The sequence below is a fragment of the Amphibalanus amphitrite genome, unplaced genomic scaffold (genome assembly GCF_019059575.1).
Source record: "Amphibalanus amphitrite isolate SeventyFive unplaced genomic scaffold, NRLGWU_Aamphi_draft 000357F_arrow, whole genome shotgun sequence".
NCBI classification, from domain to species: domain Eukaryota; kingdom Metazoa; phylum Arthropoda; class Thecostraca; order Balanomorpha; family Balanidae; genus Amphibalanus; species Amphibalanus amphitrite.
The window spans coordinates 321,401-345,895 of NW_024881851.1; the positions used below are offsets into that span (position 1 = coordinate 321,401).

General features: G+C 48.1%; 3 protein-coding genes across 5 annotated transcripts in view; 1 reads left to right on the forward strand and 2 right to left on the reverse strand.

Moving 5' to 3' along the window:
- LOC122389399 (TBC1 domain family member 13-like) overlaps positions 1-3,697 on the reverse strand; it is an 18,026-nt gene extending 14,329 nt beyond the window's left edge. Inside the window, exon 1 of one of the 3 annotated variants that reach the window (XM_043381368.1) lies at positions 3,662-3,697. The gene's annotated coding sequence lies outside the window, so the exon portion shown is untranslated. Of the gene's footprint in view, positions 1-3,565 lie in introns of all 3 variants that reach the window. The other 2 variants (XM_043381370.1, XM_043381367.1) reach the window with 2 other exon arrangements.
- Positions 110-20,470, forward strand: LOC122389397 (poly(ADP-ribose) glycohydrolase-like). Its single transcript, XM_043381364.1, has 12 exons — positions 110-406; positions 759-989; positions 11,828-11,944; positions 12,085-12,320; positions 12,544-12,820; positions 13,470-13,583; positions 14,435-14,608; positions 15,327-15,474; positions 16,546-16,687; positions 16,872-17,101; positions 17,434-17,507; positions 19,656-20,470. Exons 2-12 carry the CDS (start codon positions 759-761, stop codon positions 19,905-19,907), a joined length of 1,995 nt encoding a protein of 664 aa, XP_043237299.1. The 5' UTR covers positions 110-406; the 3' UTR covers positions 19,908-20,470.
- Positions 20,471-21,430: 960 nt separating this feature from the next.
- On the reverse strand, positions 21,431-23,170 carry LOC122389398 (low-density lipoprotein receptor-like). Its single transcript, XM_043381366.1, has 2 exons — positions 23,132-23,170; positions 21,431-23,099 (listed from the first exon to the last, which is right to left on the reverse strand). The coding sequence occupies exon 2, from the start codon at positions 23,042-23,044 to the stop codon at positions 21,812-21,814; it is 1,233 nt and encodes a 410-aa protein (XP_043237301.1). The 5' UTR covers positions 23,045-23,099; positions 23,132-23,170; the 3' UTR covers positions 21,431-21,811.
- Positions 23,171-24,495: the final 1,325 nt, after the last annotated feature.

Below are 24,495 nucleotides of genomic sequence, written 5' to 3' on the forward strand. Positions count from 1 at the left end.
AAGATATTAGTAAAAAAATCGTTTGAAATTAAATTTTCAAACGCCTTCAGATTAAAATTTTCTAATGATGTCATTTGTTTACCTTTTAGAGGGTATATGGTATTTTTGTCTCTCCTTGAATATCACCGCCCCGTAAATTGAGTAGTAAAGTAATCTTGGTAAATTCCCCCCCCCCCGCGCCCCATGTATTGCAGAGTATGTGCGTAAGGGGGTGTGCTGTCTTGCACCACCTCAACCCAGCATACTTTTCAGGGTATATATCTTTGGACTCTCTTCACTCCACACTCCATTTTTGACGACCTGTGGTGTTTGGTGCCAGTGCGGTGTCTCATCGCATCACCATCATTGGAACAACGCGATCATTCATTCACAAACCGACTTGAATAAGTCCATCACAATCATAAAAGTAAGCTAGCCAATTCAATTCTGAATTCATTACTTATTTTTACCTTTCACTCGTTGGGACTCAGTGAAGGCAACTGCATATGTAGGTAATGCAGATGTAGCAATATAAATATCTGTTGGTGTCTAAAAATATGGTTCACTCGAGAAGTATATGATGAAAGATTTGGTGTAGAATCAAATTCATTAGAATATTAAGTACCTACTTTTTAGCAGACAGTTTTGGTAAAGACTTAATGTTTCTATAAAACATTCAAAATAAATTGGTGAAATATGAAGCATAATTTCTATTGTTGGAGCAGTTTAGCAATATGCAATGTCTGTTAAAAGGTGTCTTCCGGTTTCCCTGTTTGCAGATGGCCACTGCTGTGGCGCCGGCGTCTGCTGGCGGCCGGGAGCCAGTAGTGCCCTCTCCGTCACACACTGTGCTGTGCAAGGTCCCTCTGCAGGGAGCAGTGCTACCAACAGAGGCTGATGACCGCTGGGACGAGCAGCATGTGCGCCTGCCATGCTCGCCAAAGAGCCTGTACCCCGCGCGGCAGCGGGACGGCGGCACACAGCTGGTCCAGCGCTGGTCCATGGTACAGGTGAGCCTCTGGTCCAGACTGGAAAACATCCATATTCCTTACACTATACTGGATGCCCGTGAGACCCTCTTGTGCCGAAATTTGGTGCAAGTGATGTTGTGCTGAAATTTCTGCATGAATTGCACCGAAATCGGGTGTCTATTTTTATTTAAAGCACGTATGTGCACAGCTTTTGATCAAGGCTATACCAAACAGAGCATTCTGGGCCCTGGGGCCTTGGACGCTCTCCCATCTTAGGTGTCCGAATAAGTTAGTAAAGTTCCACGGAAACCCAATACCTCACTACGCTTAGCGCACTGTGGCGTCGTGCCGTGAAACAAGGCTGGAGCCGGAAGTTTCGGGGCCACAAAAATCGACGCAGAGGCGTGTTTGAGACTGGCGGGGCGGCAGAGCAGCACGAGCTCCGGCACGTCAGCCTCTTCTCGGCACACAGCGCAGAATGCTACGGGGCACCGCTTGTCAGGGCACTGCTGGCAGGCAGTGCTGGCACGCCGCGGAGTGGAGACAGCCGATTCGGTGCACGCACTGGCCCCAGTAGCCCGCCCCGCCCTCATCTGGTGCACCGAAACGGTGTCCTCTCGTTCCTCTCCGGGGATAAGGAGCGGCGGCGTGCTCCCGAGGAGTGGCTTGAATAGTGATTCTGAGCAGTTGTCGCGCCACACTGATGCGAGGCCGCACAATGAACCGCCCTGGTCAGCGAGCGGGCGTTTGAGGGCAGGGCGGCCGCTTGTTTCGCCAGGTCGTCAGCGCTCTCATTTCCCTCGATACCGCAGTGGGCAGGAACCCACTGCAGTATTACTTAACCCGCGCCCTTCTGGGGGGGGGGGGTGTTTGAACACCCCACCCCCTGTGGTTTTATCGCGAATATCTCAACAACGGCGGCGCCAGGTCGCCAAGGTCACTTGAAGTGACCTCACCTCATAAAAACTTTCAATGTCTGCCATAGCTACACCGAGTGACCGATTGCTTTGAAACTTTCAGCGATTGCTAAGAGCAATAACATGTACAAAATGTATGTCTCAGAATTTTGATATCGATGACCTTTAAGGTCAGGTCAATTTTGCGATCTCCCCATTATAAGTCAATGGGAGAAAATTGAAATGCGCCTCTTTTGGACGAAAGACATTATAAACACTCCCAAACACTGAATTACAAGTAATTTAGACACACTGAACATGAAAATGGTGTCCGTGACCCCTGTTTATGCCCCCGAGGTCATCTCAGGTCACGAATGGTATCTAACAGTTTTTCGCAAATAACTTTTGATAGAGGCATGCTACAGCGATAAAAACGCCTTAGATGTGTTCAGCTCGACGATACGGATCGACTGATATGCAACATGACCATTTCAGGTCAGATCATGACCTTGACCTGAGGTCAAATATTCAGGTTGACCTTTCAAGGTCAAGTTATAGTTCATTCGATGCGTCTTGACAAGAGGAACACGATGCCGGTAAAAGTTAGCTCGTACAAGGCCAGGGCCAAAAGTTATTGCAGAAAAACTGTTTCCGAAAAAATCGGCTATTTTTGCAGTTTTTGCCCCCTGTAGGTAAAACTGTTGACGTTAGGTCAAATCTGAGAGAATTTATCAGAAAGGGCGTTAAAAGAGCTATCGAAAGCGCTTTTCCGCAGCGCTGTAGCTCTATTGGTTCCCGAGTTATGCGTTGGCCAGTGTTGGCTTCTTGGAAATTGTCGACATTCGACCTGGAAATCGGCGAAATTTTGCCTTCAATGACCTCTGGTGACCTGACCTTTGACCTGACCAAAAAAAGTGACCGAAGTGAATTCGTCATTATTTTTGACGCTCTTTCGAACGCCGCCTTCCGTGTGCCGCTACGTGGCCCAGGAGTCGAGTTAGAAGGGGGGTGTTCAAACACCCCCCCCCCCCCAGCAGGGCGTGGAAATCCAGGACCCCCAGCCGGGCGCGGGTTAACGACGCTCGCGATGTTCAACAAGGTCTTCTTCACGCCGAGGGTTGAGGCCTCACCTGGGCGGCCGCTCCTCCGCTGAGTAGCAGTGTTCGCCACGGGCCGGGCCAGCCCAACGGGCCACGGGCCGGGCTGGGCTACGGGCTGGGCCGGGCCCCCAAATATCATTAGTTAACGGGCTATGGACGGGCCGGGCCAAGAACTTTGTGCACTATGGGTTTTGCGACTAATGTCAATTTAAGAAAATTTGGAAACTGATGCAAACAAAACCCACTGGGAAAATACAAAAACTAAACCAAATTTAAGCAATGTGAAAGAAAACCTACTTGATATTGAATTTTGGGAATCTTGAGAATTATCCAATATCACATCATGTCACACATAGGAGGGTTTTCATAAAAATTCCGCAACCAAAAAGATCAGAGAATCTCTAGCATCATTAGTTTGTTAATAAAAGTTAAAATGTAGTCATCAGAACAACTTACTTAGCACTACAACTCCAAAAACTAAGAAGCCACTCAACAATGATGGGCTACAGGGCTACATTAAGTTAACACTTATATATGGCGATAGTGAGACAATTCCAACACAGTCTTTTTTCCTTCACCGACGGCTTTTTTACGAACAGAACCTTAAAAGGATACTCACAAAACACACTGTAAGTAACGAGGAACTCTACAGAGTATTTCGCGATGAAAGCTTCTTTAAATGTCCATAAATTTGTCAAAATAAATCACAACAAACCAGCCCCTTCTCAACAAAATGTGCAATCATGGCGGCGGCGCTATGTTTATGTGGCGGCATCTAGCTAGTATACACAACAGTATATCAAATAAATACGTTTTTTAAGTGAGTATCAAGGTGAAAACAAAATTAAACCAATAAAAAATAAAACCAAAATCACGAAGTCTGAAAACTCGAACGAAAAACAAAACAAAAACTTGATCATATATGTTTTATTATACAATTCGTCAGAATCGCTACCTGCCGCAGCTGCGACAATCAAGAAGTGTTCGCTCATTTTCGATTGATGATGATGATGCGTACAAGTCGCAAAAGTACCCAATGACATTTCAAGCTTACCATGTTTTCTGCTTACGCTGCTAGCGATATCCATATCTTGAAAAGAGCCTAACATAAAATAGCAAGGAAAGTAGCAGATAGTTGTCCACAGAGATTCGGTTGACACGTGGGCATGAATTGAAAATAGATTAAATCAGTTTTGCTGATAAATGGATAGATTTTCTCTTTTTTTGGAAGACAGTGCTAAAGTTAGTGTCACCTATTTTGTATGCTTTCTCAGGCTTTTGATATTGCAGCATCTATGGAGTGAATTTAACAGCAAGGTCAATCCCAGACAGATTCATCAATTCCCATAAGTCAAGCTTTTTTTCTGCTGGTAAGTGCTGGGAAGTATAGAGTATGTTGCAAATACTTCCTTCAAGTATGCATTACAGTCACCAATTATTAATGATAATGTTCACACACATCAGCTTGCAAGATAACTTTACTCATAGAATGTAGTTAATATAATCATGTAAACTTTTTATAGGTGTGTAATCATGACCTAATTGACTGAGGTGCTTGCTGTTACTGTTAAAATTTGTGCCATAGGTGCTTGAAATGATTATATTCATTGAAAAGAAGGGAGTCATGATTGCCATGTTAATATTCATGCAATTTGAATTGTTCTCAAAATAGTGTAATCAATCATGCTTATTATAGCCATAGACTAAGACAATAACTAGATTGCTATTTTTGACGGGCCGGGCCGGGCTGGGCTTGGAATATTTGCCAAGAGCGGGCTACGGGCTGGGCCGGGCTCTGAACCCATGGGCCCGGGCCGGGCTGGGCTGGGGATTTTGGGGCCCGTGGCGAACACTGCTGAGTAGATCCAGGGCGGCTCGCCAGTTCGAGGACGCCACGACCGGGGCGCGTATTCGCCAATTGTATTACACGAATCGGCCCATCAACTAGCGACATCTCTAGTGCGACGTCATAGCCATCCGCCGCGACAATGCATGCATTGAGGCTAGATTTGAGTTGAGACTATTTTTGCATTGTATATGGCTAGTGGTTAGAGTCTCGGTGTGATGGACGACAGGTCGGTGGATCGATTCTTGCTTCAGCGGTTCTTTTCTCTTAAAAAGAAGTCGGTCGTAGACGCGCATTTTTGGCCCCTACGTTCGCACGCCAATAACGTACGCCCAATAAATCTCTGACAAGTGTTCATCTGATTAAGGAATAAGCTGCAAAAGAACTGCAGTTGCAGTCTATACCTGAACTACCAATTTTGTTACGGCACTGTCGATATTCGTCAAAGTCGGAAGAGCTATTATGAAACACACTCGAATGACAACGGATTCCTGTATTATTTCATCGATCAGATAAGACATGTCTAGAGATAAATTGATCACAGCCCGCCGTGAGCATGCAACTTAACAACCAGTCCCAAGTTATCTTCATAAACGTCTAATATAAATCTTTTGACTTTAACTAGATTCCAAGTAAGAGGACTTAGGTATCCCCCTGGCGGCTGAAATGTAAAAGTTATAGTTAGGGCATAGCTCCTATAGATGACGCTCTGACGGCCGGAAACTGATTATCTCGTCCCGTGATTACGCTAACAGCTATGCCGAACTTTTTTGTGCATGGTGATTCTTACACGAAAAGCTATCTAATAGCCTGCTTACCAGCGTGCTATTTTTACTTTTCATCTTAGGTTTCGCTACTTTTAGGTACTTTACCTTGCCAAGTGCCCACCTACTTTCAAAAGGTCAGCGCCGCCCCTGTCAATGCTGCGTGCTATCACCCATTGGCAGTGAGAAATATTGATCAATGAATGGCCATCGCCCAGCACCATTTGTCTTTCCATTGGCTACGTTCGCATAGTATGCACTATGCATTAGTGATGTCAATCACAGAAAATCAGAACACCGCTACCAAACCAAATACAAACAAAGACCATTGGAAAATACCGAAACCGAACCAATCGGTTGGACTGCAAATATCTATCTTATGCAACATATTCATTAGAAGAATGCCTACGTCTGATTTCTTAGGTGCACGCCGTTACAAATGTATAAAAAACGCACAATGACAGATGACACGAAAATCGAAGTCGCCGAGTGGATTCGAACCACCTACCTCTGAATCACCAGTCCGATACTCTAACCACTTCGCCACGGCGATAATGTACGCCATGTAGCTCAAATGTCAATAACTTAAAACCTAGCTTCAATAGACGCCACCAGGGCGAGGACCGAAAGTATGACGCCACGTTGACGTCACTCAGGAGGCAAGCTATTGGTTGGCCGATTCGTGTAATACAATTGGCGAATACGCGACCGGGGCGTGGACGTCTCGTCCCGAAACCTCTCCAGAGCCGCCCGCAGGGCGAATCTGCTGCTGGATTGACCAGCGTGCCGAAAAATTCGGCCGCCCTGCGCCGAAAAATTCGTTTGCCGCCATGAGCTGAATTCGGCATAACGTGTATTTTTTCCCAGTCTGGCCTCTGGTGAGGACACGCTGAGGTGTGTCCATAGCGAACTGCACTGTACCTGTGGTCTGAAACTGACCGGACTACAGTCGGCCGCAGACGCGCTCTGAGAGGAGCGTAACGCGTTACAGCATAGATCGGCCCAAGCACGGTTTCACGTACACGCATTGTGAATTATTTTTTAATGAATGTGGTCCAGGCCATTAACCCGCGCCGTGCTGGTGGCCCGTGTTTTCCGTGTCGTGCTGGAGGGGGGGGGGGGGGGATTTCAACGTCCCCCTTCTAATTCGGCTCCTGGGTCACGTAGCGACACGCGGTAAGTGGAAATCGAAAGAGCGTCAAAGATAATGACGGAAACAGTTCGGTCATTTTTTAGGTCAGGTCAAAGATCAGGTCACCAGAGGTCATCAAAGTTCAAATTAAGTCCATTTCAATAATTTGGAAACTACCAACGGCTATCTCGGGAACCAATAGAGCTACACCGCCGCGGAAAAGCGACTTCGATAGCCCTTTCACAGACCTTTCTGAATAATGCTCTCAGATTTGACCTCAGGTCAACGGTTTAGCCTCTAGAGGGCAAAAATTCCAAAATGGCCGTTTTAACAAAAAAAAATCGGTAATAACTTTTGGCTCAAGAGAGCCACGACATTACTTTTAGCAGCATCGTGTTCCTCTCGTCGAGACGCGTCGAATGAACTATACGATGACCTTGAAAGGTCATTTTAAAATTTGACCTCAGGACAAGGTCGGTCTGCGGTCATGACCTGACCGGAAAGGGTCATGTTGCATAACAGCCGATCCGTATCGTCGAACTGAACACATCTGACGCGTTTTCACCGCTCTAACACGTCTCTATCAAAAGTTATAGCAAAAAAAACTGCTGGTGACCGTTCATGACCTGAGATGACATAAGGGGCACACATAGGGGACACAGGTGCATTTTTCCAATTCAGTGTGTCATGTTTACCTATAAACCGATGCTTGAGAGGGTTTTGAATGATATTCGTCCAAAAAATGCGCGTTTCAATTTTCTCCCATTGACTTGTAATGGAGAGGTCGCAAAATTTACCTGACCTTAGGTCACAGATACAAAAATCCGAGATATACATTTTATTCATACCCTTACTCTTATCAATCGCTGAACGTTTGAAGGTGATCGTTCATTCGGTGTAGCTATAGCGAGCCTTTGAACTTTTTCTAAGATAAGGTCACTTGACGTGCCCTGGTGACCTGACCTTGAACGACCCGGGTCTGAAATTTTCACAAAATGTGGTGGAAAGATTATAAACAGGTGTACCGAAAACGGCAGCGCTATTCGCGGAAAATAAACTGAGGGTGGGGGGGGGGGACGTAAAAACGTCCCGCTCCAACCCCCCAACACGGCGCGGATTAAAACGCTGTTTTAAATGTCCACTCTGTGTGGAGATTATAAAAAAATAAGCGTTGGCAACCAGCTCCATCGCCTTGAAGGGAGATAATGAGCTTTCTTTTTTCTTAAATAAAAATTACTCGACATCTATACTATTTCTACTGTAGTTTCTATAAAATATGAAAATTTCCTAGCACATTTTCGTATGTGAAAAAGGTTTTTATTTTTGCAAAAAAGAAGCAGTACTTGCAGTACTTGTAACACCCACCGAAATGCGCTGTCCTTCTCTATAAAAAAGTCGCAGTATATGGCGCTTTTGTTTCAAACAGCGACGCTTGGGTTTTTGTTTATGTTATCGCCTTGTCGTTGCTTGGTTGTAAGGATTCTAATTTGAATTAGAGTTAATTCGGTTTAGAATTAATTAGATTCTAATTCGGGGGTACATAGTGCCTACTCTTCTTTGTTTCCAAGTATTATTTTGCGCCACAAATGAACGGCATGCGCCAGAAACGCAGCCAAATCTTGCGATTGCGACTACGAAATTCATTATTTTGGCGTCAGAGCCTGAAGCGAAAAATACAAGCATATTTATTTCAAAAAGACTTCAGGTTTGTCGAACGGTGTTATGAGAATTTTGATAACAGTACTGCATAAGTTTTTCAGTGATGCCGCAAAAGTGTTGTATCTATCTTCTTTTATTGTGCAGTCGGCGGGTCCGATTCAAAATTGAGTCGTTGCTACTAAAATAGCAGCATATGGCGTCAGATGATGAACAGGAAAAATAGTTGCGTAAATTTAGACATAAACCACCCCCAAACCATGAATATCTTTTGAAGGCACTATAGACGACCATTAACTAACTAGATGTGATGAAGATCAGATGTAAGGAATACGCTCATTTTACAAAATTACATGCAAGTACCAAAAAGTGATGTAAGTACTTATTCAACGGTCATTTTCAGCGCTCCCCGCTAACGTGACTTCAAGTTGAGATATTTGCGGCAAGGTACCGAATTGAGCAAAATGGTTTTAATTTACATTATAACTTGTTGTGTTTTGTCAGAAAATGGTCCTAACTCAGATTTTGTGGAAAAAGGTCATTATCTCCCTTTGACACAATAACATACACTGCTCAACCCTCTATGGTAAAAACAAAGCTGGCTAAAAAGGCTGTATTTACCGAGTACATTTTGAAGGCCAGTGGTGTGTTTTCCATCACAGCGCTGCCCTTGTGATCCCGGGGTAACCTTGATTGATATGCATATCGAGACTCTGTTGATTACTTTGACGCAAACATTCTCCGAGAAAAAACTCGGGCCTGAATGGACTGCTGAGAGTGGGCGTTTCGTCTGGGTAGTGGGCATTCAAAGCAAAACGAACGAGTATTATGTGAGCCGTCAGCCGATCTGGGTGGTCTGGAAGTGAGGGAGGGTGCCAGCTCAGCCGGCTCGCCCCTCTGGGTCGGTGACGTATCCTCCAGTCGGTGGGTGGGCTGGAAAAAACCGTCCCTGCGCCCATCCACGTGCGGATGGGTCGTCGTTGGGACTGGTGTCTGGTGTAATGCGGTAACGGCGTGAAGTTTATGCTTGGCATGGTGACGCAAGTCATGGGTGAGTTGAAAGTCTCAACTTTGATAATAAATTCAACATTTGCTTTTGACAGTTGTGCTGGGGGGCGTTTTTACGCCCCCCCCCCCCCTCAGGTTTTTCGCGAATATCTAAAAAATGGGTCATTTTTTGGTACACCTGGGACCGTATTCACGTCGATCATTTTCGTAAGAATTTTCGTAAGTTTGACCTACTTCTTAAGTAATTTTTTTATCCACGTGAACTCCGTCGATAAAAAACTTAGAAGTATCGACATGAATACCAAATCATACTTACGAAGGAAAAGCGACTTACGAAGTCGACGTGAATACGGCCCCTGTTCATACATCACTTCCGCACATGTGAAACTTTCAGACCCGGGTCGTTCAAGGTCAGGTCACCGGGACCTCGTTTCATAAAGCGAGTCCGTAACTTACGCCGGTTTTTGGGCTTGTATTGCAAGCGCATGTGAAGCGATAAATTTATTTTCGCTTCTCCCTTCTGTTTTTGCTTGCAAGATGAATAAATAAATTCAACGATTCAAACTATCGTCATCGCTTCACATGCACTTGCAATACAAGACCAAAAACCGGCGTAAGTTACGGACTCGCTTTATGAAACGAGGCCCAGGTCACGTCAAGTGACCTCACCTCAGAAAAAAGTTCAAAGGCTCGCTATAGCTAGAGCTACACCGACTGAACGATCACTCTGAAACTTTCAGCGATTGATATGAGCAACAGTATGTATAAAATATATATCTTGGAATGGATTTTTGATGTATGTGACCTAAGTTCAGGTCAGTTTTGCGACCTCTCAATTGTAAATCAATGGGAAAAAATGAAATGCGCCTCTTTTGGACGAATGATGTTCAAAACGCTCTCAAACATCGGTTGACACGTAAACATGCCACACTGAATCGGAAAAATGCACCTGTGACCCCTCTGTGTGCCCCTGAGGTCATATCAGGTCATGAACGGTCGCTGGCAGTTTTTGGTTATAACTTTTGATAGAGGCGTGCTAGAGCGATGAAAACACGTCAGATGTTTTCAGCTCGACGATACGGATCGACCGATATGCAACATGACCCTTTCTGGTCAGCCCATGACCTTGACCTGAGGTCAAATATTCAAAATGACCTTTCAAGGTCAGCGAATAGTTATTTCGACGCGTCTCGACGAGAGGAACACGATGCTGGCAAAAGTAATGTCGTGACTTGCTTGAATCAAGTTATTACCGAAAAACTGTTGTTGGTGAAAACGGCTATTTTTACAGTTTTTGCTCTCTAGCCCTCGCCCGCACATGCCATTTTCCCATCCTAGAACGCACATGGGGGGGGGGGCATGGGTGGAGAACCTGCCCCGGCCACCCCGGCCGTGGCCGGGGTAACTTTCAGGCTACCCCGGCGCGGCCGGGGTAACTTTTCCTCTCTTGTAAATCCTAGAAGCTGTCTCCAAACGAGAAAAGAAAACTCGTTCTTCAAATGTTCACTGCCATGGGCGTAATAATGCAAATCAGGTAACTAACTATTCGCTTGACATACCATAATCTCCAACCCCAGGACCCGCGTGTGGTCGCCAATGCCAAGACTGCTCTCAAATCGGGTTCAGTTTCGAAAATTTGGCGCGTTTTCGGCGCACTTTTTCTGAAACAATGCTTGACCTCGCTGCCTTCGACTGGCCTGCCAGTGCCAAAGACCGCAACCATACCTGTTTATAATAGCGTACTCGTCAGGATGCTCATTAACACCGAGCGTCCGTTGCACGCCTCGAAATCGGACTGTTGTAACCGGGACGCGTACTCTTGCCACGCGGAGTCCAACGCTCTACCGACTGAGCTGCGAGACCGGGACCGGTCGATATTCCTGGATCGACTCCCTGTTTGTTTTATAGGAGGTTGAGCTGCCCAACATTGAGGAAGGCTGCGTAAGGGGTTTGCTTATGATGACCGTTGACAACAATGTGAGCATATCGTCTTTCCGACTATTGGTCGCCGGCCGGGGTAACTTTTTCAAACATTCTCCACCCATGGGGGGGGGGGGGTGCCACCCCCGCGCTATTTCGTTCCTTGGTGACCCGTTTCCAGAGGTCACCAAAGGCCTTGGTGGCCTTTGGTGACCTCTGGTGACCTGACCTTTGGCCATACCTAAAAATTGACTGAAGTGTCTTCTTCCTTATTTTTGACGCTCTTTCGATTGCCGCTGACCGCGTGTCGCTACGTGGCCCAGGAGCCGAGTTAGAAGGGGGGCGTCAAAAGCCCCCCCCCAGCACTCGGTGGAAAGTTCAGGCCACCAGCACGGCGCGGGTTAACACTTAACAATAATTATTTTCGTCAAACTTTTTTGTTGAAAGATATGATGTGTGATAGTTCGTGCTTAAGTACGTTCACATTCGATAAATATTTTAGGTTTTTAAGCTTTTAGACGAGTTTTTATCATTCTCATTTTTTTGTGGTTGCAGGAAGCCCTCCAACGTAATATAGACAGCTCAGCCGCCCTCGAGGACGCCATCAAGTCTTACAACTCTCGCTACAAGGACAAGTGGGATTTTTCCGGGCTGCGGTACTTCATTGATGAGGTGGGTACTGGGTACAGCTGATGTGTCGACATTCTGCACTCGGACCACCAGTGAACTGAAATCGATTTATGTGCGATGCGCATACATACGATGAGGTAAACAAATGCTCCTGTCTGACGGACTCGGTGGGACGCCGGCAGGTGCTGGCCGACGAGGAGCGCCATCACCTGTTCACGGTGACCGTGCCGCAGCTGTGCCGGCTGGCGCTGCGGCTGCCAGAGCTGCTGCCGGCGCCGCTGCCGCTGCTCGCCCGCCACCGCAGCCACTCGGTCTCACTGTCGCAGCTCCAGGTGGCCTCGCTGCTCGCCAACGCCTTCCTCTGCACGTTCCCGCGCCGAAACTCTGCCCGGCGCGGTCAGCGGCCGGCCGAGTACAGGTGAGGGAGACCGGGACCACATGCCTCTCTGTATCGGTATTGAAAGAGTTTGCCTGATCCCATGCAGCTGTGTGTGTGTTGCTGCTCATCGGATACAGGAGTAAGGTAAAAATGAGTCCTAGGCTCCATTGTGTCGCATTTCATCGCTACATCAGTAAAGTGGTGATACTCATGAGGTGTAAAATGACTTGTATTGACAAGCGATCTCTCTCTTCCCGTACAGCAACTATCCTGACATCAACTTTAACCGTCTGTTCTGCTGGAGCGGCGGACGCCGGTCGGGGACGGCCGGACTGTCGCAGCGCCGCGTCGAGAAGCTCAAGTGCCTGCTGCACTACTTCCACCGCGTGCTGCGGCGCGAGCCGACGGGCGTGCTGACGTTCAGTCGGCGCTTCCTGTCGCCGGCCGAGCTGCCGGACTGGTCGGCGTCCGAGGCGCGTCTGCCGGCGCTCAGCTGCCACAGCGAGGGCCTCATCGAGGACCAGCTCGGCTCGCTGCAGGTCAGGTCACAGCCGCAACCGCGGCCGTAATAGTGCTGCCATCTGGATCCCTGTTCTGTTTTACGCTGACGAAGAGGCATCGTCAGTTGGCATGGCATTTTGAAAGCACCCATCCGGTACGATTATGAATGGGGTTACTGGGATTTTTTTTCTGAAGGGTGTATGATAAGATATTCTCCGAAGATAAGTCATTTTGCTCTCTTTACTTATTAGGGAGAAAGCGAAATGATTTCGTGTATCAACGTCGTCATTCATCAATAACGACAACGTTTGTCTTTACGAATCATGCTGATGTCCCTCTAAACAGTATTCGGGCATTTTGTTGACTAATATAATCACTTCGTGTGGAATTTCGCTTCTCCCTAATGACTATAGTTCGTTTTTTTTCAAAAGGACTCTGGCTCCAAGTATGTTTTTCGAAAAAGCACGCGTTTTAACGAGCAAAACGAGCAAAAACGGCAAAAACTGAACTTGAGAAACTCGAACGTCGCCTTATTTTAACATGTGAATTATTCCCGATAATTTTCATATGTGCGTTTTGGAATCAGATTTGAGAGCAGTGGTGACGTCATGCTGTCTAACTTGTTTTGTTATGTAGCGTATAACTATCATGGATGTTTTGATTATAGGTATGTTTTGATTGTTATAGGTGGACTTTGCCAACAAGTTTGTGGGCGGCGGAGTGCTGGGCGACGGCTGCGTTCAGGAGGAGATCCGATTCCTCATTAACCCGGAGCTGATCGTCGCTCGACTGTTCACCGAGGTCAGTACTGTCGTGTATGAAAGCTCGAACTTTTTCAGATCTACTTAGGCCTCGTTTAAGCATTTGATAGCCGATAGGTACGTTTCTCAGGAAAATAATCTTTTTAATATTGCTGTGTGATAATTGATGTTTTGTTGGCCGGTGGCTGAATTTCGGAGACGCTGAATTATGGGCTTCGATAACTTCGGAAATCCGTATGCCCTGAAATCATGAATCAATTAATGAATCAGTTTCGGAGACGATTTGAAGAAGCCGAAGGTCCTAAATAAAACTTAGATGTCTTGCCCGCATGTATGCTATGCATGCTCACTTGGACAGCGGAGAGGCCAAAGGGCTGGCATGAGGCTGGGAAATTCCACCTCTGGAATAACCGGGAGGTCGCAGTAGATTTACATCAGCTGAGATCCAGTCACTGGAGAGGGTTGGCCGCCTCTCCACCGCATCGGCCCGCCCAACGGAAGTCTGTCAGGGCTGTAACAACACCGGATGGTCTATGGGACGGCCCCGGTCGGTGGCGAGAGGCGAGCGTTCCTCGTACCAAGATACAAACGATTTCCCTTATACAGTCCACGTCACTCAAACAGTGTGACGAATGGTTAGGCAGACAAGGAGAAGAAGGGCTGTTCCGGATCTCGTTGAGAATCCCACGCTTCCAACCTTTACCAAAGCCTTTTTGGTTAGGCACGCCAAAGATTTGTTGAGGTGTAAATGCCTTGCATGCATACCGTTTTCCGTGATTTAGATAACAATTGTTATAAGAAGTGCCCGCGTGAGACCCTATGTATATCGATGCATTGTGATAAAAACGAACTGCGCTGTTGCCTCTGATCGAATCCCACTGCCGTCACCAGGTGCTAGACGCCACCGAGTGTCTGGTGGTCACCGGCTGCGAGAGGTTCAGCCAGTTCGAGGGCTATGCCGACACCTTCAAGTGGACGGCCAAGGCCACCGACCCGAGTTCGCTGGATGAGTTCGGACGGAGGAGCACTCAGGTGGTGGCGCTGGACGCCGTGCACTTCACACAGGTGGGTGGGACGCCGTGCACTTCACACAGGTGGTTCACCTAACCCAGATGGGTGGGACGCCGTACACTTTACATAGGTGAGTGAAGCGCATGTTTCTAATCCGGGGGAACGCCGTTCATTTTACACAGGTGGGTGGGACGCTGTACACTTCACTGTGGTGAGTGGTACGCCGTGCACCTATTCTAATTTGCTTGTTGGGACATCGTAAACTTTACACAGGTGGGTGGGACACCGTACAGTTTACCGGGATATTTGGGATTCCGTGTACTTCACCGAGGTGGACCGTTGTATTACCAAAGTGTACCAAGGCTGCGGCTGCCGCTGGAACTCATTTCAACTCTGGCTGCCGAGCTCTGTTGTCGCTCCGTCCAGCGCCCTCTGTAGGCTCCTCGAAATGAATTGCGATGGTAACAGTGCTATATGTAAATCCGTAATATATCGGTCGTTATCCTACTGAAAGTGAATTTTTTCTAACTACATCTTGGTGTTAGTTGATGTCTAGATATGCGAAGGAGCAGGTGGCATTGTTTGCCGGTGTGTGGTAGCTGATAAGTGGGCAGAACCCTTCGTCCTGGCTGGAGTTTGGAAACATTTTTATCACATGTACACTGAACCTCTTTTTCGTTCAGCTAGTGGAGCTTATTTGGAGTGGAGTAAGCATAGCATTCTAGTAAAATCTATAAATTTGATGTTCGTCCGATGCCTGCGGATGTTTCAGCCCCAGCGGCAGTACATGAAGCACTTCCTGCTGCGCGAGCTGAACAAGGCGTACGTGGGCTTCTCTTGGGCCGGGGGTGGCCCGCTGCCTCCCGTCGCCACTGGCAACTGGGGGTGCGGCGCATTCAACGGTGACCCTCACCTCAAAGGTGGGTGCGCTGTGTGCCAGCGAACTGCTCATTTCTTTATTCGATACTAGGCGTACATACATGATGCCAACCGTCTGTTAGATGCGGTCCTTTGGTGTGATGTGTTTAAAAAATGTATCCTTTGATACATTTTTCTTCATATTCAAGTCATTCTGAATTAATGTAGCATTTACGGCATTGCTCTCCCTCCATGGGATGTGCAAGGCGCATATTTTGTCGCTACAACACTTTTTTCTGAAATGATGAGTCCTTGAGTCCATATACCTGAATGCCTGTCCTGATGTCTGTCGTTTTCCCTGAAGTCGCTTTCGCTGATCATGTTACCACTGGCACCACTGGCAGCAGCTACAGAGAGTCGCCGGGCTAATAAGGCATGGATCGAGTTTTTAGTGAACACTAAATTAAATAAGAGACTAGACTGACCAACTGTCCCAGCCAGGGCCATTTTCCCATTGAAAATTACCTCAGACTGTAGTTCAGAGATTGCTCAACCTGTGCAGTTCTGTGGTGATAGATCATTAGACCGGATGGGACTACTGCTAGTGCCTAGATGTGAATTATTCGCAGCTGTCAGTTTCGAAAGGTTTGCCTGCCCTGGACGGTCAGCTACCTGATGGATGTTCGAAGAAAGGGTGACCCTACCAGCAAAGCTTTCTCAGTATCGAATGTGATGTAATAATTTGTAAACCAACCCGTCGCAAAAAAAAACAACGGTGCTCACTGAAGCCGTCAACTAAACGCCCCCAGCCCCCCACAGTACTCTAGGCAAAGGCAAATATTATTTCCCGCCTCCTAGTATATGTCCCATATAATCCCATATAATCCTATATAATCCATATATCCATATAATATATAATCCATATAATCCTATATAATGTCCCATATAATAAGTCGTGCGTGAACCGGAGACAGTAGATCTAACCCGTCTGGATTCGCGTTTATTTTCTTAACCCTGTACGGTGTTGGTGGTCCGCGCTAGCCAAAAAGTGTTTGTGCGAGGGTGTTTTAACACAGTACTTGTTTATGTCTAGTCTGTAGACTGATAGGCTGTGATGTTTTCGCGTTGTGCAGCGCTGCTGCAACTGATGGCCGCGGCACTGGCGGGCCGGGAAGTCATCTACCTGACGTTTGGTGACGAGATGCTGAGGGACAAGCTGCTGGACATCCACGCGTTCCTCCGAGAGAGGAATGTCACCGTCGGAGCGCTCCACAAGTAAGTCCGATTTCAGACTGCGCTGAATTTCTCTTGTTTGCAAACAAGTCGACGGTTTAAAACTTTTTATCTCAATCCCTTACTTTCTTGCTCGAATTTCCCCCATTTTGCCCACGTCATGCAACCTGAAACTTGTGTTTTCTTTAGCCAATACATGACACGTATGTTTTTCCGCCTGCGGCAGGGCGCTGCTCGAGTACGGCCGACTGTACGACGGCCACAGCCAGCGGCCGGACCTGCTGCGCTTCGTTCGCCATCGGCTGGCCGGGGGCGCCGGATCCGACTACGGCTCGGACACGGACGCAGAGATGGAGCCGGGGCCAGAGCCGGAACCGGGGCCGGAGCCGGAGCCGGAGCCGGGGCCGGAGCCGGAGCCGGGGCCGGTCGCTGAGCCCGCAGCGCCGCAGCAGCCAGGTGCGGTATCGTACCAGAGTAACACCTAGCTCAGCCCACCAGGTCAGGCTAAATCGCCGCGAAATTAAATCAACGAATGCAGACCACAGAAACTTGACCTGTAATACGGCGACTGGCTCCGATCGCAGGTCTTTCCGCCGAAGTGATCTGTACTCTAGCTATTTTCCCTCGTTCCCTCTGATCCCGCTTGCCTGATTAGCAAACGGTAAACATTTCTTATGTCTATCTTAACTGGAACATTACAATAAATGGGTCATGTCTTGGTCCTTTCGTAGAGCAATGGTGTAAGATGGATCATAGATTAATTTGCAAAATGTATTTTTATGTTTCAGAGGAAAGTCAAGAGTCGCTTGATGTAGAATCTGAAGCAAGGTCAGCCTGTGAATCAGACGTTACGGCTGAAATGGTAAGTATCATGGCGAATTTCTCGGGAAAGACTGTAACAACTTCCAATACTAATATTAGTGCCTATTGGTTGAACTAAATGAAGCATATAAAATAATGGTGACCATGATGTTGTAACCACCAATTGTTTTCGCTCTATTGATGCTTTTGCCAGTGATGCTTTCATGGGATGCCAAGGATTTCTTTTTTAATTATGTTTTATAAATGTTGCGTTTTTTCTTCTTCTCGTCCGCCCGTCCGTTCGTTTGAAATGAACCAGACACGCCACATTCACCGAAAAACACTAACGCGTGACCTTGTCCCATTGGACAGTTTTTAGGCGACGCCCGTCGGGCTTCTGTGGCCCAAACTGATAAAAACCGGGCCGCCCAAACTGGGTAATTTCAGTCAGCCTCTTCCAAAAAAGTAAAAAATGCCACGATCGAAATTCGAAACTGTTGTATAATGTATTTCATATGGCGGATGGGCCTTGTGATAATGTCTGCCTCCCTCATCCGTAGCTGAGCAGGTGACCTATTGACCTCTGGGAAGGAGACCTCGGGGGGGGGGGAGGGGGGTAAAGGACAGGGACGGTGTCGCCGGCGCACTGGTCTGAGGCAGGCGTCCGCCGTATAAACAAACACACCCGTACCGGCTGCCAGCCAGTGGTCCAAGGCCGCCCCACCAGCCACTGTTTTACTGTATCAGACGTCGGCAGCATTTTATGGAGCGGTTTGGCATATTCAGCATTAGCACCATTTTGTTGGATACTTTGTGCGACTCTTTTTGTATATTACGAACATGATTGGTTTGCCCCCTTCCAACTTGTCCGTTTTGAATCTGGCCAATATTGCACGAACACTGCGATTTTTATTTTTATTTCATTTAATTTTTATTGTATTCTGTACAGATTACGGGTTATACGGTTGAGTGTGAAACCAGGATTTTATAAGTAATTCAGATATGAATGAATAGAATCAACTGAATTGAATAAGACGAAAATTTCAACCGACTGAGTTTGAGTCGGTTTGCGAATCACTTATTGATGATGTATATAAATCGCGAATGAATTACAGCTACATGTTTTATAGTTGTACACATATGTATCAGAGACGTGCAAAATGGTTTAATCGGTTACTCATTTATTTTTTAGTGATTTATTCGACAAACTTATTCAATCACTGTGCAATTTTGTACCTTCAAAACTGTACGGTACATTGTACAGTACAATTGAACAGTACAAATGGAGACTAAGTTTGGAACTAGGGTAAATTGGAAATCGGCCTTCCAATTTCATCGGACTACAGTCTCCATTTAGGAAGGCATGCCTGTTCCTAAATTAGAGCTGGTAATTTTGTCGACAAAGAACTGCTAGACCGCTGTATGTGATATATGATATCATATTGTTGTTAGTGATAACATACTCATATTATTGACTGAATTGGGTTGAGTTGTGGGTTGAGCGTATCACCAACCTAACGAGCGAGCGTATCACTATGTGGGAGGAGCTTAGTTGGGATAGAGTTGCGATATACTCGTAAAGTAGTTGAGACGCGATTCACACCCGTCCGTCGTTTCCATCCTCGACATGACATTCAAATCTTTCTCCTCCACGCTGCAACCCTCAGTTCGGGCTGGACAGGCACCTTTATCCCATGCGGGCTGCTCCCTTGGAGTGGCACCGCTGCTCCCGAGGGAGCACACCCGTAGCCGGGTGCAGCGAGTACTTTGAGGGCTGGTCGGTCTGTCTCTTTGGACGGGCTCAGCCCTGGTGACTCGCTAGGGTGCCTGCCCAGAGTCTCTCCCTAATTCCTATAATCCCATCCTTCTGGCTCTGAAATAATCTTATCAGACCGAAAGGGCCTTAAAAAAAAGACGCGATTGAATCGTATGGGAGAATGTTGCCGTGGCATGATTCGGTATTGATTCGGTCCTGTTATCAAGTTTGTCACGATTGTATCGATTTAAGATACCTAATGAATTTGTGCAAATCCAGTGAAGCCAGCCGATTTGCTTTTTTGAGGGAAGGGGGTGACGTGAAGCCGCTTTTTCAGCTCAAAATGTCATTGGCCGTCCCTCAGTGTTCAACCAGCTCCCCCAAATCCCTGTTTTCCAACTGGAAGTGAGCCGGGCCGCCCGATGATCCGGTTGCCGCTCGCTGTGTCGCCAGGAGCCGGAACAGATCGAGGACAGGCAGCCCGCCGGCACTGAGTCTGAGGCGACCAACGGCGTGAAGCGCGTGAGGCGGCGCACCGACTCTGACTCCGACTCGGCGGTCGCTGCCGGCCGGGCCGCGCCCACCGCCGCTGCCGACTCTGGGGACGCGACGCAGCAGTTCGCGCGGTTCGAGGTCATCAGCGAGACTTCCAGAGCCCGGACCGTATCACGGCAAGCGAAAATCACCAGCTATCTAAAGAAGTGATAGATATACCGCTGTTCATGAAATAGGACAGGCTAGGAAAGTAAATCAGCAGTGGCTTTCGTTACATCTTTAGCCTAAAATCGTTTTAAAATCGATCGTAAACGGTTATTCGTTAAATCGTTATTAGGTCAAATTGGATACATTTAAATTACGTATCAGATTAAACTTAATGACGATTTAACGACTATCGGCTAGCGATTAACGATTTTATAACTATTTTGAACTAAGGGTTCAACAAAGACGATTGCTGCATTTCTGTACCACTGTGATTTAACCGCTGGTGATTTTGTGTCCGCTCCTTGTGTCAGCTCACAGCTGGTGATTTGTGCCTGTGATACAATCACAGTCATATAGAAGTCATTTGATAAACAGTAAACACTGCATTTTGGTGCGCGCGCACACACACACACACAAACACATTCACATACACACAAACACTCAGGCACTGCGCCGTTTTTTATTTACATCATTTTACATCGACAAGGCGTGCTTTAATTTACACTGTCGTGTTTTTGTTATCGTCAGTGTGAATGCCAACGTAAATATATGCCAGGTTGCTGTGAGCTTGATGTTTGATAGTTGTGGCGAACTCCCCACAGTTAGTAGGCTGTTCTGAAATTCCTCACGTCTGCACAGCGCCACGACATCCTTTACCCTCGGCCGTTGTCCGTATTCTTTAGTTCTCACATTCAAAGATATTAACATGATATTTATTACCACGCTTTAAAAAAGCATAAAACAGTTAGTACAGTCCGGCCGCAACAAACTCGCATTACCCTCACGAATAGAAGAGTGTGTAGCCAGCCGAACTTTGCTTGCCTCCTCTATTCAGTCTACTCACTATACAGTCACCTCGTGGTCGTCATACTTGTGCCATCTGTCCGTGCTCGGTGCGCGTCGAAGGCCGTGTAGCGGCCACTGTCCATGGAGCCGAACTGGCTTACCTCACCGTACAGGGGAGACCTGTGATGCTGTTGGTCCGCATCCTTGCTTGCCACGTACGGCGACGCGTCCAAATTTTGGAGGGAAACTGGACGCTGGACTTATTATATATCCATACGCCGTCGCATAAGAGTCTAGGGGTATATGAGAAACTTGAGTGCATCCTACTTTGCTGAGGCGTGGACGGCGCAGCCAGCTCCTGCACCGCCTCGCCGTGCAACGGCTCATTAATCTCGTATGGATTTTAATGGATATGATCATATGGATGGATTTTGGTAACCACTACGTCACCTGTCACATGCCATTGCCAAGTGATTGGTGTCAAGATTGTTCCGCTGATAACTCCGCTATGACCGAATCGAATACGCTGAAGCGTGGCCTTTCGTTGGACACCCAACGGTTTATGCTTTTCTATGCATCACGGCTGGGGTGCTGCTGCATGCAGAGTTCGCTTCTATAGCTCAACAACGGTTGGACCGATTGCGCATAAATCGGGTACCTGCACTTCTGGGGACTGGTTGGAAATTCGACCCGGACAAACCAAGTCGGTTAAGAATTAAGATCTCACGTCACACTGGCGCACTACATACGTGCAGGGTCAGCTGATGCGCTCGCGTTTTTGCTGATCTAGAAGGCGTCTTACTGGCGCACGTCGGTAATTGTGTATCACACTCGTTGATGAAACTTGTATTTATTATGAAAATACAGAGTAGGTACAGCTACCAAAATATGCGTCCGATTGCGAGGCCATTCACACGAAGTAAAGATAAACGTTACTTTGACTTCGCAGGTATTACGTGAAAATATTTTTATCGACTAAACTTGGAATGAAATGTCCTACTGTCTTAAATATCGTACAAGCTGAGTAATCTTAAACTAAAGCATGCGCGGTTCTCATGAGAAATTAGCAGCTACTACAGTGTCGCCGCGCCAGCCAGTGCGGCTGCGTGGGGCAGTTCAGCTCAGGCAGATAGCACAGCTCTGATACAATCCCGCTCGTCATATCCGTCCGAGCAGTTCTCTGTGCCGTCACACAGCGTCTCCACCGGCAGACAGCGGCCGTCGCAGCGGTACTCGCCGGTCGTACACTGCTCCGTCCGCGAACAGCCGTACTCCTCCGACTCGTCCGAGTTATCGGCGCAGTCCTTACGACCGTCACACGCGTAACACGAGTCTATACAGCGGGGCTCGCCGCTCAGGCACTGGAACTGATCCGTACGACAGCCGATCACAGGGACGGGCGACGGCGGTGGCCTTGGGGTGGTGGTTGTGGTGGTCGATGGTCGACATCCCCACTCATCGGAGCCGTCCGAACAGTCCCAGCGTCCGTCGCAGCGGAGCCGATTGTCCACGCACCGGTCGTCGCAGCGGAACTCGTAATAGAAGCACGGACGTGGTGTGGTGGTGGGAGGTTCGCAGCCCCATTCGTCCCACGCGTCCGAGCAGTCGACCCGGCCGTCGCAGCGACGGCTGTTGTCCATGCACTGGCCGTCACAGAGGAACTCGTAGTACGTGCAGGGTCGAGGAGTGGTCGTCGTCGTGGTTGTGGTCGTCGTGCAGAATCTCTCGTCGTACCCATCAGAACAGTCCCAGCGTCCGTCGCAGCGATGCCGTATGTCGAAACACCGGTCGTCACAGCGGAACTCGTAGTACGTACAGGGCCGCGGAGTGGTTGTGGTAGTGGTTGTGGTGCATCCCCACTCGTCGGAGCCGTCCGAACAATCCCAGCGTCCGTCGCAGCGGAGTCGATCGTCCACGCAGCGGCCATCACAGCGGAACTCGTAGTACGTGCAAGGCCGCGGAGTGGTTGTGGTCGTGGTTGTGGTCGTGGTGACGGGCCTACAGCCGAGCTCGTCCGTGCCGCTGGGGCAGTCGGCTCTGCCGTCACAGAGCTGGCGGTTGTCCAGGCAGCGGCCGTCACAGCGGAAGCGGCCGTCGCCGCAGCGCTCGGCGCAGCCGTGCGCCTCCGTCTCGTCACTGCCGTCCGGACAGTCGGCGCGCGTGTCGCACGTGTAGCAGTCCTCGATACAGGTGCCGTCCAGACAGCGGAACTCGCCCGGGCCGCAGCCGAGACCGCCGACTGCTTGGCGAGCTCTTCGGCTCGGAGGATGTTCTGAGCCGTCCTGCACAGCCACTCTTCCGAGAGCAGGCACACTGACGGCTAGCAGCAGAGCCGTCAGCAGGTGCACTCTCATGGTCGCCACCTTTGTAGCAGTACCTTAGTAAACTGACTTCGGAACTCGGATCACGTCCGCTTTTGTCGTTTTGCCGCAGCGCGCGCACCAGGCGCCGGCTCTCTCAGCCCTGCTGCGCCGTCCGTCTCTCGCATCACACTGAGTCCGCCGCTCATTTTTGAAATAGGCGACACCTCTGTTCTGCCAGCTGCGCCATATCTGCGTCTTGTGCGACTGTGAGTCAATAAACACCCGTCGTCACTCGCCATCCCCGCATAAACGAAGCGACTGGTCAGCGGCCGGTGGCGTTCGTCACCAATTGCCGCCCTCCCACGAGGTGGGGTGTCGTGCTTGCGTGATGCGGTGATGGAGTGGAGCGCATGTGACGGGCATGTTTGTCACAATGGCATACCGCGAACGCACCTGCAACGTCCGAGTGCCTTGTTTTTGCTCGAGGGCGCCGTGCTGGCGTGGGGGGGGGGGGCGTTCTTACGCCCCCGTCAGGTTTTTCACAATATATCAAAAACTTTAGAACACTTGTTCATACATCTTTTCTGCACATGTTGTGAAAATTTCAGACCCGGGTCGTTCAAGGTCAGGTTACCAGGTCACGTTAAGTGACTTTACCTCACAAACAGTTCCAATGCTCGCTATAGTTACACCGACTGAATGATCGCTTTGAAACTTTTAGCGATTGATCAGAGTAATTGTATTTATGAAATGTATAGGTATCCCGGAATTTTGATATATGCGGCCTAAGGTCTTGTCAATTTCTCTATCTTTCCACGTCAATGGGAGAAAATTGAAATGCGCTTCTTGTGGATGAACGTCATTCTAAACACTCTCAAACAACACCTGTTTATGGGTAAACATGACACACTGAATAAAACAATTGCATCTATGACCCCTCTTTGTGCCCCTGAGGTCATCTCAGGTCATGAAAGGCCCCCAACAGTTTTTTTTTTTGCATTAACTTTTGTTAGCCAGATGCTAGAGCGGTGAAAACGCCTAAGATGTGTTCAGCTCGACGATACGGATCGACTGATATACAACATGACCTTTTCCGGTCAGATCATGACCTTGACCTGGGGTCAAATTTTCAAAATAACCTTTCAAAGTCAACTTAGTCCATTCGACGCGTCTTGACGAGAGGAGCACAATGCTGGCAAAAGTAATGTCGTGCATCTCTGGAATCAATAGTTATTACATAAAAACATTTTTCGTAAAAGCGCCTGTTTTTAGTTTTTGCCCTCTGAGGGCTAAACTGTTGACCTGAGGTCAAATCTGAGGGCAGGCTAGCGAAAGAACGCTGAAGGAACCATCGAATGCGCTTTTTCGCGGCGCTCTAGCTCTATTGGTTGCCAGGTTTTGCGCCAGGTTTTCGAAAATTGTTGAAATAGGTAAAATTTGACCTTTGGTGACCTTTAATAGCCTGACCTTTGACCTTACATAAAAATGACTGAGTATTTCCG